This window comes from Calonectris borealis, chromosome 15, assembly GCF_964195595.1.
Source record: "Calonectris borealis chromosome 15, bCalBor7.hap1.2, whole genome shotgun sequence".
NCBI lineage: Eukaryota > Metazoa > Chordata > Aves > Procellariiformes > Procellariidae > Calonectris > Calonectris borealis.
The window spans coordinates 17984589-17997677 of record NC_134326.1 but is presented as its reverse complement, the minus strand read 5'-3'; the positions used below and the strand labels follow the sequence as shown (position 1 = coordinate 17997677).

Below are 13089 nucleotides of genomic sequence, written 5' to 3'. Positions count from 1 at the left end.
CTGACCCTTGCAGGGTGGTGTGGGCTGGAGATGTTCTCCTGCTAGTTGTCTTCAGACAGACGATAGCATGGAAATGCCAGCCCTGGCTGGCTCTGTCCTGTAGATAACGAACTCCTCTGGGCTCCCAGCCTCCGAGACCCGTTTGGTTAGAAATGTAAACAGGCGGTCGTGGCCGGGCACCGTGGATCGGGGCCCAGACTCTGACACCGCAACAACTGACATACAAAGGGGGGATGGAGGCTGCTCGCAGGCGTCATTAACATCCAGAAATACCGTCAACTATTTCTGGCAGCAGTGGGGGAAATAAAACAAGGCAGGTAAGTGGCTGGGCTGCCAGCGGTGAGCAGCGAGACAGCCCTCCGCACACGGGGTGTTGGGCTCGCTGGGCGGGATGATGGAGCAGGGGTTAATTGGAAGATCCAGCTCTTGTTGTCCAGAGAAATGCAGATCTGTCCTTGAAACATTTCCCAAGGTCTTGGCACTTCATTTTGTAGCTGTGTCTCATGCTCTGAATATTCCCAAGGCACTCGCTATCGTTGAATGTCGTCTGACTGTCTCTCGGTTGCTGTTTGTTTCTGTGGTTGCACGTTGATAAGGTATCTGGTTATGTCTTGCAGCCCTCAGAATCCAAGCCCAACGTCACCCCTCTCACCATCCTGGCCTATGTTCTCCGCGCCATCAAGTCCTATGCCCACCTCCTCTACGTCCAGCGACTCATCCCCCATCAGGTCTGTTGCAGAATTCGCTTTGCTTTTTGTTGCTTTTGCTATATTTTCTGTTTAATTTACTCAGTTTTCCCCAGTTCACTTTCCTTTTCCCTTTGCATCCTGCTCAAACTCCCCCAATGCAGCTATCTGCACTCAGCAAGAGAGGAGCTTTCAAACGTCCCCTGCCCCAGGGGAGACCCTTTGAGTCCCCGCTTTGAGTCCCCTGGCAGGTGCCCGCTGGCCCCCATGATCAGGCAAGTGGGAGCCAGCACTCGCAGGTCACACTCGCAGTGCTCGGCATCGCTGGTTGTTTCCGTGGGTTTGCCCACCCATTTCAGCAGCCTGCGGGTCACTTTACTCCTCTCTGCGACAGGTAAGACGTGTACTGCCTTCCCAGGTACTGCGAGGAATAACGAGCCTTTGTAAAACCTTATTTTCTGGCTACTTCCCTTTTCTTATCTGGAATCTAAGGAGGGTAAAGGACAAGGTGCAACACAGACATTTGCCTGCTGTGTGCCCGCGTCTCAGGCGCTTGGGCATCGCTGGGTAAATCAGTCCTGAAAGTTACAGACAGACTAACGGCAGATTTCCAGCGGGACCCTGGAGCAGCGGGTCAGGCTGTGCTGCACGCCGGCGCCGCGAGGCAGGAGGATGCACGTCCCCCCTGCGCCCTGGGGTGCGATACGCTGCTGGCTGCGGCGCAGCGGGAGCGGGCGCTGCGTGGGGGTCCCGTGGCTTTTGGCACCGGAGATGCAGTTGTGCCCTGAGCGCGCCATGGGCAGCGTTGGGGACCTGTGCTGCAGGTACTGGGGGATGCTCATGCAGGGGAAGCCAGGGCAGCATCGCCTCCGGTCTGTGTGCAGGGTGCCCTCGGACTGGATTTCTGTCCTCCGAGCCCACCCCTGGCGCAGCGGAGCAAGAGGCCGTTGTCCCCGGCAGAGTGCGGCTCCCAGCCCCTTGGCAGGCACAGGCCCACGGGGCCGGGGCAGCAATCCCTCCTCTGAGGGAGACGTGTCAAACCTGTTTGTTCGTGACAGGCACAGACCGAGCTCTTCCCCCGCACCTACAGCCATAGAAATGCTGCCTGTACAACGGCTGCCTGCTTGGCAGGGTTATTTATTTGTTTTGCTACGCGTCTGCAAAGGCTGACAACGGCGTAATACCATGCGAGCAGCCTTCCTCCTCTGGAGGAGAGAGGCTCATCATCCCCGAAACTGCACAAGGGCAGACGGGTGAAACTCCTGAGTGCTTTGCTGGCCTTATGCCATGCTTGGAGGCAGAAACTTAACGTGAGCGATTGCCAGGGTCCAGCATTTCAGTCCCTGAAAGCCCCGCAGGGCTCTGAAGGCACAATTGCAGGCTGGAGAGCAGCCGGTGGGCGAAGGGGCAGGCTGGGGCCGCAGGGACGCTGGGCTGCAGAGGTCATTTTTGGGGGAGAAAAAAACCAACTTGAATAATTCAAGGTAGTAAGCCTGAAAATACCTTTTGTTTTTCATCTGACAGTCTCCCCAAGCACTGTGCATGAGCGGTGCCTCCCCGGCAGCAAAGCACCCTCCCTGGAGCAGGAGGAGTGTTTGCCCATCCTGGTTTTTTAAGTGTTTGGCGACTGCTCGTGTCAGGCAGCTGGAATTCGGAGAGGAGAGACCTCTGCTTCGGGGCTCTCTTCACAGCAAAACCAAAACTGTTCACAGCTTCCCTGGTTTGTGGTTTCTGTGTGAAGGCGAACCGCTTTCGCCACGAGGTGAAAGCGTGCTGTTTCCCTGGGCTCGCTCGGAGAGAATTCAGAATAAGTTCAAGTCCTCGGGAAGATACAAGTTGGTGAAAACACTGAACTGAGAAATGGTGACACCTTGTTCCTTACCCCAGCAGCTCTTGGGGGCACTTCCATCACTTTGCTTGGCCGTACCGTAGCCGAGCAGCCTGCTGCGGCAGGTTTACACCGTCACCGTCACCATGGCCTGGCAGTGTCCCAGCTTTCCACCGGCCTTGCTCGAGCCCAAACCCAGAAAGGATGGGTGGGAGGCTCCGGGAGCAGGGGACAGCTCTGTGTGCCTGTGCTTTGCTGGTGGGGTCCTGAGGTCCTTCATTTTCTCCCTGCATCTGCCGGCAATTTGCTCCATTTCTGGCTCTCTCTGCTCTAATTCACTCCCCCACAGCGTGGGCACACTGACACTTTCCCAGTAAAATCTAATGGTTGTTAAATCTTTTTTATCTTCAGGTACAGCCTCAAAAGAAGTGCAGCAAATTCTTTATGGACCTACTTGCTTTTCTGTTTTGAAATACCCTTCCCCAAGTGCTAATTCTTCCTCACGAAATTCTCCTTGTGGTTGCAGCTGCACTCGGAGAGCGATGGGTTTGGCAATGAGCGGGGCCAGTGGGCAGCGGGTCGCTGCCAGCACCTGCTGCCTGCCTTCGCTCCGCACCAGCTCTCCAGTCAGTTATGGCCCTTCAGAGACTCACAAAACACTTCCAGCTCCCCACTGTACTCCTGTCTAACGCCTGGAGCTCTCCTGGGGACCCTTGGCTCCGGGCTGTCCGCTGCATGGGCACCAGGCATAGGCTCTGGTCCTTGCGGTGCCAGCTGGGCTCGGACTGGGATTTGCACTGCGGTGAAAATTGGGGGCTCATCCCCAAGAGCCTTTAGCCTCCTCTAGTGTCTTTCTCTTCCCCCAAGCAGCATAACCTTGGACCCTTGTAGAGGGGTAGAGGTCCTTGGACCCCTCTTCAACATGCCCCACAGGGACCCCTCTTTGATGCTGTGCGGAGGGGAGTGCTGTTGTGTATGAATAGAGTATTTTTTATACCAATAAATGCTTTCTTTTTGCAGCTCACCACTGCGGAAAGCCCGAGCTTTGTACGCCTGTAAAGCAGAACACGACTCGGAGCTCTCCTTCACGGCAGGCACCGTGTTTGATAACGGTGAGTCCCTGACCCAGAGGGAGGGCATGGGTCAGTGCCGGGCACCTCGTGGGAGTGGGGTGAGATGGGCTCATTTTTCAGTGCGATGTTCGGGTTCTAGTTCCTGGCTGGAAAAGCTCCAGTGCTGGGAAAGCGGGATCGCGAGAGCTGTGCCCAGTGCTGTAGGAGCTGTGCTTGTTCCACACCCGGCACTGGGCTTCCCTGGAGCTGAGCCTGGAGCAGGGTCTGCTGCGGAGCAAGGACAGGGCACGGTGGGAGGGCGAGGGGACATACGGGGGGCGTTTGCAACACACCATCAAATTAGCTTTCTTCTAACAACCATTGCCTGTCGCTGGCAGCCACCCGCCTCGCCTGCCAGGGAAGCGCTGCGGGAAGCGGTGCCGAGCGTGCTGCTCTTAGCCTGGCGGTAGATAGGCAGGAGGCTTCCCCTTCATCCAAAATCGACACTTGCTCTGTAACAGCATCTCTCATTTCATGTAATCTACGTGTGAGGTGCTACAGAGCCAGTATTAACAGCAATACGAATAAAGCTACAGAGAAGGACACTAGGCTATTATTTATTTTAGCGCTGAGTTTTGCAAATTACTCTTGCGACCCAGGGAATGATTTGGACTTTCAATTCATGTGTTTCCTTTCAGTCCTATGTTTAACAACTGTCCCGTTTCCAGCACTAGAAATCCCATGAAAGAAGAAAGCAGAAATACTTGAAACACAGGCATTAAATCCGAGGTGTATCTTGCCTTGCTTTTTGTACCATGCTGAAAACAGCTGATCATCCAGCCTTCTTTAGGATGAGTATGAAAACTGTCTTTTCGAGATGCTGATTTATTTCATCCTAAGGGAGACGTGTGAAACAGGAGGGATGACTAGGTGGGATTCCCCTCCTCTCCCCCAGAGTAGAATGCAGGAGATCACGCCAGCAGAGATGTCCACTTTGCCACCTGCAGCCTGGGTCAGTGGGTCCCGCTCCATGTCCTGCTCATCGCCCTGCCCATGCCCGAGGTGCCCGAGCCGCCAGCCCGGGATGACGGCTGTTTTGGCCCTGGCAGTGCAAGTGGCTGCACTTGTGCAGGGCACAAGGCAAGGGCATGCGTGGGTGACCGCGTACGTCTAGATCAGAGCTGTGTTTTGGCGGGTTGGTAAGGGAAGGTGCAGCCTTGCAAGGAGAGTGTGCAGAGGTTCTCCAGGCTACGCTTGGGACTACAAAGTGCAGGCTCTGATCCAAAGTAGAAAATAAAAGGAAGAAGTTTGGAGAGGCACGGTGTCACCTTTGTGCCATGCTACGTCAACGGCAGGCGGTGGATCATGGACCGCTGCCCAGTGCTGACCCCAGCTTCTGCACTGTTTGCCTCCCTGGCAGCTGCCCGCCGCTCCAGCTGCCCGCTGAAGTTATTCCAGACCTTGCAGTCCACACGGCCCAGCTCTTCACCGCAGCGATGCGCGGCACGCCGTCTGTGCCACAGCGGGCAGCGCTGCCGGCAGAGCGAGGTACTCGCGCTGCGCCGGTGGGACCGTGCAGACCCCTGTGTGCCGGTGCTGTGCGCTGCGGAGGGCTGCCGGACCACGCCGCGTCCCTCCTATGGGCATGGACCCTTAGCTAAATGTAAGGGAGAAACTGGTGAGGGGTTGACCGACACCTGCGTTTACCATATACAGAGCCATTCCTCAATGGTCTTCTGGGTAGGAGAGATTAGTTTCCAAGTATCAGCACCAGAAATACTCTATGCAGTTGCCATAATGTTTCATGCAGGAGATGGAAAAGTAACATGTGCTTTTTTCCTCTGGATGCTGAGAGCTGGAATAGGTGGGCTCTGGTTAGTCAGATTTTTGGAGATGATGTTAATGAACATAGACTTTATGTTTCCTGCATCGAGGGAAAGAGACTGTGCCCCATGGAATTAAGCAGCTCTGTTTTAGATATAATCCCAATGTAAAGAAAAGACTTTTTACTACTTCCGAGTAGTTCTTGGCTTTTATATGTTAAGCATTGTCATTTGGGAAACTGCTACCACATGCACTGGTTTTGCCCTGGGATATATATGAGAATATAGCAGAAAGGGGAAGAGAATGAATACATGTGAATTAAAGAAAATACTTTTCCTAAGCAGCTCCGCAGATATCTCATAAATAAACATGGTCTCCCCTTTGAGAGCCCGTGGGAATTACAGCAGCTAGGAGGGGAACAAGTTTGAATTAAATACATTGTGTTTGCTAGATAAAAATCAATGGATTATTCAAGGGAAAAAATATACAGCATGTTCTAATCACTTCGCAGCGTAGCCGAGGCTCACGTTAGCTGGGGGAAGCGAGTTAGAAACAGCACTGCTTGGTAGAAATATTATTGTGATGAAGGGGTTTTATAAAACCCAGTGAAAGCAAATGGATCTTGGAAATACTTAAAGACAGGTTCTTCTTCGGTTTTAAGGTTCTCTGAGGTTGCACATGGCAGAGCAGCATCTCGATTCGACTGGGAAAGCAGCATCCACATAGTAAATAACACCATGTTTTGAGAGGTCCATTTAAACTCCGTAGCGTTGTTCCTTTCAGTTACATGAAACCTGGATTTTCCAGCAGATCTTGTGCACTTGGTAGTTGTGTGCCCTTGTTGTGATGCTAAATGGGAGGGATGTCCGGGGTCCATGGAGGCCTGAAATCGGGGAAGGGGAGAGTCACGGGTCAGGAAAGGGATGCTCACATGTGTTTTTTACTAGCAATCGCCCCTGAAATGGAAAACTCCGTATTCTGAAGCAATGAACCCCCCACCTGAGCTGCTGCTGACAGATACTGAAGTTTTATGCTACATTAGGAAAGTTGTGTTGCATTTGTGCTCTAATTCTGTAATAGAGAATGAGATTCTCCTCCCTATCTGCTCGTGTGCTCTGCTCTATCTGACAGTACCTACGCAGAAATAAATGGCTGTCTTTGGGACATAAGTGATTTTTTAAGGCAAAAGCAGTAGCTGGAACTCACGTGACTTTTGGTTAAAGCACTTTCCCAGCCCATTTGCTGAGACCAGAGGGCTGAAAACACAGAGACACACACACCCCCCACTTGCAATTTCTTTTTTCTTGATGGCCGCTGTCCGCTGGCAGGGGCACTGTGAAGCCTTTACTCCCACCCAAAGGGAGGTAACCCAGTAGCTTTTAATGCAGTTTTGCCCTTGGGGGCTTTCCTTGCAGGCTGGAGGTGGCATTTTTCCTCTGAGCAGGCTGCCTTAGCCTGTGGTGATAGAAAAGCCCCAAGACTTGGGCATGAGAGGGTGTAGGCATGGAAAAAGAAGTCGGCACAAGTGAAACCCAAAGATGGTAAACATTTTAATCTAGGAGCCAGAACACCGTGGCTCTTAAAACTGGTTAGTTTTCTGGGGGTTGAATTCTTTTTCATTACTATATTACTACGTACAGTATTCCTCTGCAGGCATACTCAGTAGTGATGGACTTTGCCACACCGGTGAGGTCTCTCCCAAAGCATGGAGATGTTTGGACTTAAAACACTTCTGTCTTTCTGAATCTTTCTCACAGTCAATGTCAGTCGTGACTTTTGCAGAGGAGATGGCCACCCTGCAATAGGTGGGGCTGTGGTAGGAGAGGAGGGACGCGGAGGAGCCCCTGCTCCTCCGTGCTCTGCTGGTTTGATAAGCAGAACACCCGTGTTTGCCATCGAATGAATAAGACTCCGTTTTTAAACATTTGTTTTCGCTCTGACTCTGCCGGAGCCTTGGTGTGGCCCGTACCTGCTGGCAGGAGGGCCGGGGGCTGCCTGCATGCGCGGAGCCCATCCCCGCAGCTCTGCTTTGGGGGGCCGTGGACCCTGCGCAGTGGTCAGTGCCGTTTCTGGGGTGCACTCAAGAAACATGGTCACATTTGTACTGGAATGTGAATTTTCAACACATTTCGCCCCCCCAGCTGAGTGTGGGTGAGCTGGGCAGGAGGGTGCCCGGGTGGAGATGGGGGAGCAGTGAGGGGGGCAGGCACCGTGCCAATGGGGCAGGGGAGCGGGCAAAGGGTGGGGACAGCAGGGACTCGCTTCACTCTTGCGGCTGATGCCAGACAACGTGTAAGCGAGCAGACCCGCAGAGAGTCACAGGAAACTCGGGCAGCTCTGAAATACTGACTTGCCACTGTTTATTGTGGGAGGTGCGGGGAATATTCCTCTGCCTGCATTGGCATAACCCTGGTTCCTATAAAATCAGCAAATTTTCGGTAGTTGATTGAATAAAGAAAGAGCGTAAGGCTTTTGAGGACTGATCAGGTTTCTCGTTTCACAGAAATAAGATTGCAGTGTTTGCTTTCCTGTCGGGAGCGTTTGCTAACGCATTTTCTCTCTCAGCCTGGTGCAAGGCCAAGCTGGGACGTGCAGGGTTACGAGGCAATGGAGTTAACCATGTTCTCTCGAACATCAGGGATTTTAGCCCAAATCTGGAGGAAGTTTTGAGCCCTTGTTTTTATCCCAAATTCTTCACTTACATCAGCCCTGCAGCATCAGCTAGTATTTGGAAACCCAGTCCATAGCTGAGCGTGCAGCTCACTTGGTCCTTCTCTTGGTTTCACCGTGTGATCTCTAACTCTTTGATACAGGGAACACAGAGGAGTCCATGAGTGAGCAGGAGAGAGCACTTCAGCTTTCCGAGCTCCTTAGCATATTAGTTTCCTTACTTTAAAGTAAATACAAATTACGGGCTTTGCTCTCTCCCAAGAGCAACTTTGATGTTGTCAGCACACAAAGAGCAACGGCCTCTACACCCTCCTGTAGTAACCTGCCTTTTCCTTCTCTCCTCAAGTTCATCCATCCCAGGAGCCCGGCTGGCTGGAAGGGACCCTCAACGGGAAGACAGGATTAATCCCCGAGAACTACGTCGAGTTCCTATAACTTTGGGCATAAGAAGCACCACTGCTGAGCTTTACATGGTATCCATGGCAGCCGCTGGCGGGAGTCCTGCAGACCATTTTGCTCTTTGCCACTGCGCGACGCAGGGCGAAGGACTTCCCCAACCCACTGAGATGAATGTTTGTGTGGTTAATAACGTACGTGCCTCCTCCTGCGGTGCGTGCCGGGGCTGCGGGGGGAGCGCTCCTGGGGAGATGGCTCCACTCCTCCAGCCCCGAGCAGAGGCCGGCAATGCCCAAAGCCCACATCCCAGCCGGGACCCCTCGCAGCAATCAAAAAAAACCAGCAACGCAGCAGCTCCACGCCGCAGCCCGAGTGCTCCGTAGGGAACGAGCCTGCAAACTGTGAACCAGCACGAGACAGCCGCCAAGCCTGATGCTCCCTGCAGCGAGACTGTTTACCAGCTGTAAAGAGCGTGAGCGGGAGCCGAGGGACCCCCACCCATCAGCCTCCCCGCCGGAGGAAGAGCCGTCAGCAGTGAGGAGTCCTTTGCTCCCAGACCCTTCCCCGCTTTCCACCCAGCCCAAGCGAAGCTCTCCCGTGCAGCCAGGGAGCAACCCAGCCCCTTCTCGCGCTGCCGCGGCAGGGGAAGGGGTGAGGTGCTTTCGGCTGACGTCAAGCCTGCGTGCGTCTGCAGCAGCAGTTTGCATGAGGCTGAGCTGCCCTTGGCAGCCGGGGGCAGCCCTGGCGAGGCGGCGGCCGTCCTGCCGTGCCGCAGCAGAGCTCTGCTCTTGCAGGCGAGAGCGAGATGCTCAGAGGGCTCTGCAGGGTGGGCACGGTACCGGCCGGGAGCTGTCAGGACTCGGCAGGTGTCAGCACGATGGAGGGGAGAATATTTTGGACCAAACCTCTCACACTTTTTTTTTTTTTTAAAAAGATTTAGATTTTTGCGAGGTAAACATCTGTGATCTGTGCAGCCTGCGTTTCCTTCCTGGAGAGCAAGATGCAGCTCCAGATAAATACCACTCCTTTTGTTTGACTGGCTGTTTTGTATCTCCACTTCTCAATGCACATTGCACAGAGACATCCATGCTTTTGCGAATGCCCAGGCTGCCGATGTGCCATTTTGGAGCTGCGTTTGCCACTCTCCACCGTTGTTTTTTAGGTGGTCTCCTTGCTTGAAGCCTGGCGTGTGGTCTATCCGTGCCAAGTCTGTGCAGTACTGGTTGTGCAAGGTAAATTATTTCCATACTCACAGGACATTTACTGTTGGTGTGGCCAACCTATGGTCTACAGAAAACAAAGGACGAGCCCTTCAGCTCCACCACCTCTCTGTTCCTGCCCTGGAGAGGATGCTCGTGCCTCCATGGACGTGCGGCGAGCGGTTGGCAGAGCGAGTTTGCAAATCCCTTGTCATTTTGGGTCATTTTTAAGGGGGAGGGTGGGAGAAGGAGCCCTGAGGGACTGCAGAGCTGGGCTGGCAAGATGGCATGTCGAGAGCTGGAATGGTTATATTTTGTAACAGAAAATCGTGAAAGAAACCCCAGCCTGTTGGCAGAGAGACTCTGTTGTGCAGAAGTGAGGCTGTCGCACGCTGCTGGGGGATGGATGTCGTGTCTTTTTGTAATAATTTTAAAGACTCCGAGTGACTGAATTGCTGTATGTGTCACTTTTTATTTTTGAAAGAATTAATGTATAAATAGAGTATCTTAAAATATTATAAGGGAAAGATCTATATTTGATATTTTTAGAAGACCTGTAACGAGAGAAGCAAAGGACATTTGAAACCGGTTGCAGAAACGCGCTTGCAAACACACTTGCATCCACAACCACCCTCTGGGCCTTGGGCTGCCTTTCGTTCGCTTCGTGATGTCACTTAGAAATGAGGGAAAATGAAATTTCAGACCTCTTTATCTTTCTTTCACAGTAATTAAACTTCCTGGACTTTTGTCTTGGGGAAAAAAAAAAAAAAGAGGAAAAAGTCGATCTTTTTTTTCCTGATTTCTAGGGCGGGTGCGGTACAGCTCATCTCCCCAGGATTATAACCTCTCCATAAGCGACACACCGACCCCTCTGGGGACGCACTGGGCTCATCACCTGGCTGGTGCTGTTCAGGCAGGGGTGAACCCTCCAAACTCCAAAGTTTTCTGCTTTAAGGTGTTGGATGAAGAGAGCCGAGAGGTTTGCAGGGATAAAAGGCAGTGTTTCACTGGCAAGTTGCTGGTTCACGTTCATCCTTGGATTTAATAGTGAACATCTGTTGATTTTCCTGAAGCAGAGGATCAGGCTGGGCTTTATCCAGCCCCAGCAGTCGCTCCGGTGCTGGGACCTCGGGGGCTGCTCAGAGCTGCCCTGGCACCTGCGCTGCTCGGGGCGGGCAGTGCAGAAACCCCTTTCTGGGGGTGTGGGAGAGGGACGGCAAGGACTAATGGAAAGGAGAAAAAAAAAAGGCTTAATATTTCATCTGTCAGCGCTATTTGCTCGTGTTTGGGACCACCCCGTCCTGAGCCGCTCCTCCAAGATGGTCCCCTCCTGCCTTCGTGGGATGCTGCCGGAGCCGGTGGCTTTCAGCTCAGACGGGGGTTCCCCGCACGGCTTTCTGCCTCAAACGTGGCTCTTGGCCTCTGAAGAGAAAGCGTATTATGGACAAATGAGAATTTGAAACACCTTGAAAGGCATATTTAAGGGATACGGTATTTAGTAACGCTGCCCGAGCACCAGCACAGGCTGCTCTGCACCAGCAGGCTGCTGCCAGTCCTTACCCCACAGAGCTTTTCAGTGCGGTGTCCCCCTTTGGCTCCTCAGATGCTCAAGTTATTCTGAGACAGGAGCAAATTCCTTTTCCCAGGCACTTAGGAGCTTTTGGATATACTACCTAGAGAGTAACTGGGAACAAAAGCCCCACACAAACGTATTTACAAGATGTCTTCTGGAGGAAAGGAAAATAAAGCATAAGCAGAAGTTATTGCTCTTACAGGAGAGCTAGTGGATTTTTTTTTTCATTAAAACTTTCCAAAAAGAAAAATTTGGCTGAAATGCTTACTAAATATTCCCATTTTGGGCCAGCTTTAATACTGGAGTAAACATTGGTTTATTCCAAGAGAAATTAAAGATAGAAAATATTTTTTTAAACCAGCTTGACATGGCATTTGATGCTTAATATTAAAGTCATCAATCAAAATGATAAGAAAGCAGGGATAGTCAGACTTGCCGGTAGGTAAAGTCCTTCCTGTCTTCCCTGTCCCATCATTTTAAGCATTAAACCAAAAAAAAAAGACACGGTGCATTAATATCTGTTGAAACAGATGTCAAACATGTCTCGGGGTGCAGTCCTGCCATGTTTCAAGTCAATGGTGCAAGTCTCACGGGTTGGCCGTGGCCAGGCCACTGTGCGCCAGCCTTGGTCCCCGTGTCCCGGTGGCCACCGACGTGCGTGGCATTTTTGAGGTCCCCACAGGCCCGTGTTTCGAGCTGCTGGCCTTTGTCTCTACTGATTTCGCAGGGTTTTGCAGCAGGAGGTGAAGCATCTCGGATGGTTTGGGAGCACCCAGGCTGCTGCCAGCGCTCCTGTCCCACCTCCCGGTGCCCTGCTGGGGGCTTGGGGTGGGTTGGGGTGGGGTGAGTTGGAGTTGGGTTTGGATTGGGTTGGGTTGGGGTTAGGGTTGGGGTTGGGGTTTGGATTGGGTTGGGGTTGGGGTTTGGATTGGGTTGGGTTGGGGTTGGGATGGGTTGGGGTTGGGTTGGGGTTGGGTTGGGTTGGATGTTTTTTTTCGAGCAGGCTATTACTCAGTAAGAGCAACAATTTCAGTCTCTGGCCATGAATTTTTCAGAGTCACATCTGGCTCCGCAGTCAGACAAAACATCCTCCTGGTAATTGTCTTGTCTCGAGAAGTCTTCTGCCGAGTTTGGTGGCCTGAATAGCAGCCCAGACCATTACAGCTAATTACAGCCGTGCTCCGTGGCCGCTCGCAGTGCTCGGTCGTTGCTGTAACACGGGGGTATGTGGGTGCTGCGTCCTCAGCGTCAACACTTGAAGCTGCAGACGGGCTCCTGCTGGTCCTTGCTGTTGCTTAATGCCGACTTAGTCCGAACGGCCGTCGTACGCTGGATGGAGGTAGGTGCTGTGAACGTGTATCAAACTCACATCTCCTCTGGGCGCCGGAGGGATCGGACCTTCCTGCACAAGTGCCCTCCGGCTGCGGGTGTACACGTGGGTGCGTATGCAGCGGTGTGTCCGTCTGCACTGGGCCACGGCCAGACAAACGCCGTCACTTCGGGGAGCGGGCTGCGCTCTATTCCTGACACAGAAGTTTTGTTAGATTGAGTTCAGGCTCTGCTGCCACTTTACGTTGTAAATTGCGGTTGAAGCACTGGAATTTTCCCTCGAAGAAGGATATCGCTTATTTTAGTTTCATTTCTGCTGACAGCTTAAAAGAGGCTGGCGGTGAGGGATGGGAGGAGGGGGCTGGTTAGAGCCTTGCGCTGTCACGTCTGGGGCCCGCAGTAGCCTGCTGATGGCTCTGTTTAAATACGGAAGAGGAGTTATTCTGATTTATCTGAGAGATTTCACAGCACAAACCCAAACAGCCTCAAGCAGTATTTGTTTAAGTCCCCAGGGTGCCTCTGAGAGCCTTTC

The 13089-nt window shown here is 52.7% G+C and overlaps 1 protein-coding gene across 6 annotated transcripts in view; it reads left to right on the top strand.

Annotated features, from left to right (window-relative positions):
- ARHGAP26 (Rho GTPase activating protein 26) overlaps positions 1-12711 on the top strand; it is a 153400-nt gene extending 140689 nt beyond the window's left edge. Inside the window, exons 21-23 of one of the 6 annotated variants that reach the window (XM_075164469.1) lie at positions 618-728; positions 3535-3626; positions 12284-12711. In XM_075164469.1, coding sequence (XP_075020570.1) covers positions 618-728; positions 3535-3626; positions 12284-12327 — 247 coding nt within the window. In that variant the 3' untranslated portion in view covers positions 12328-12711. Of the gene's footprint in view, positions 1-617; positions 729-3534; positions 3627-4264; positions 4957-4986; positions 7530-8406; positions 11586-12283 lie in introns of those variants that run through there. The other 5 variants (XM_075164467.1, XM_075164466.1, XM_075164465.1 and 2 more) reach the window with 5 other exon arrangements.
- The last annotated feature ends 378 nt before the right edge of the window (positions 12712-13089 follow it).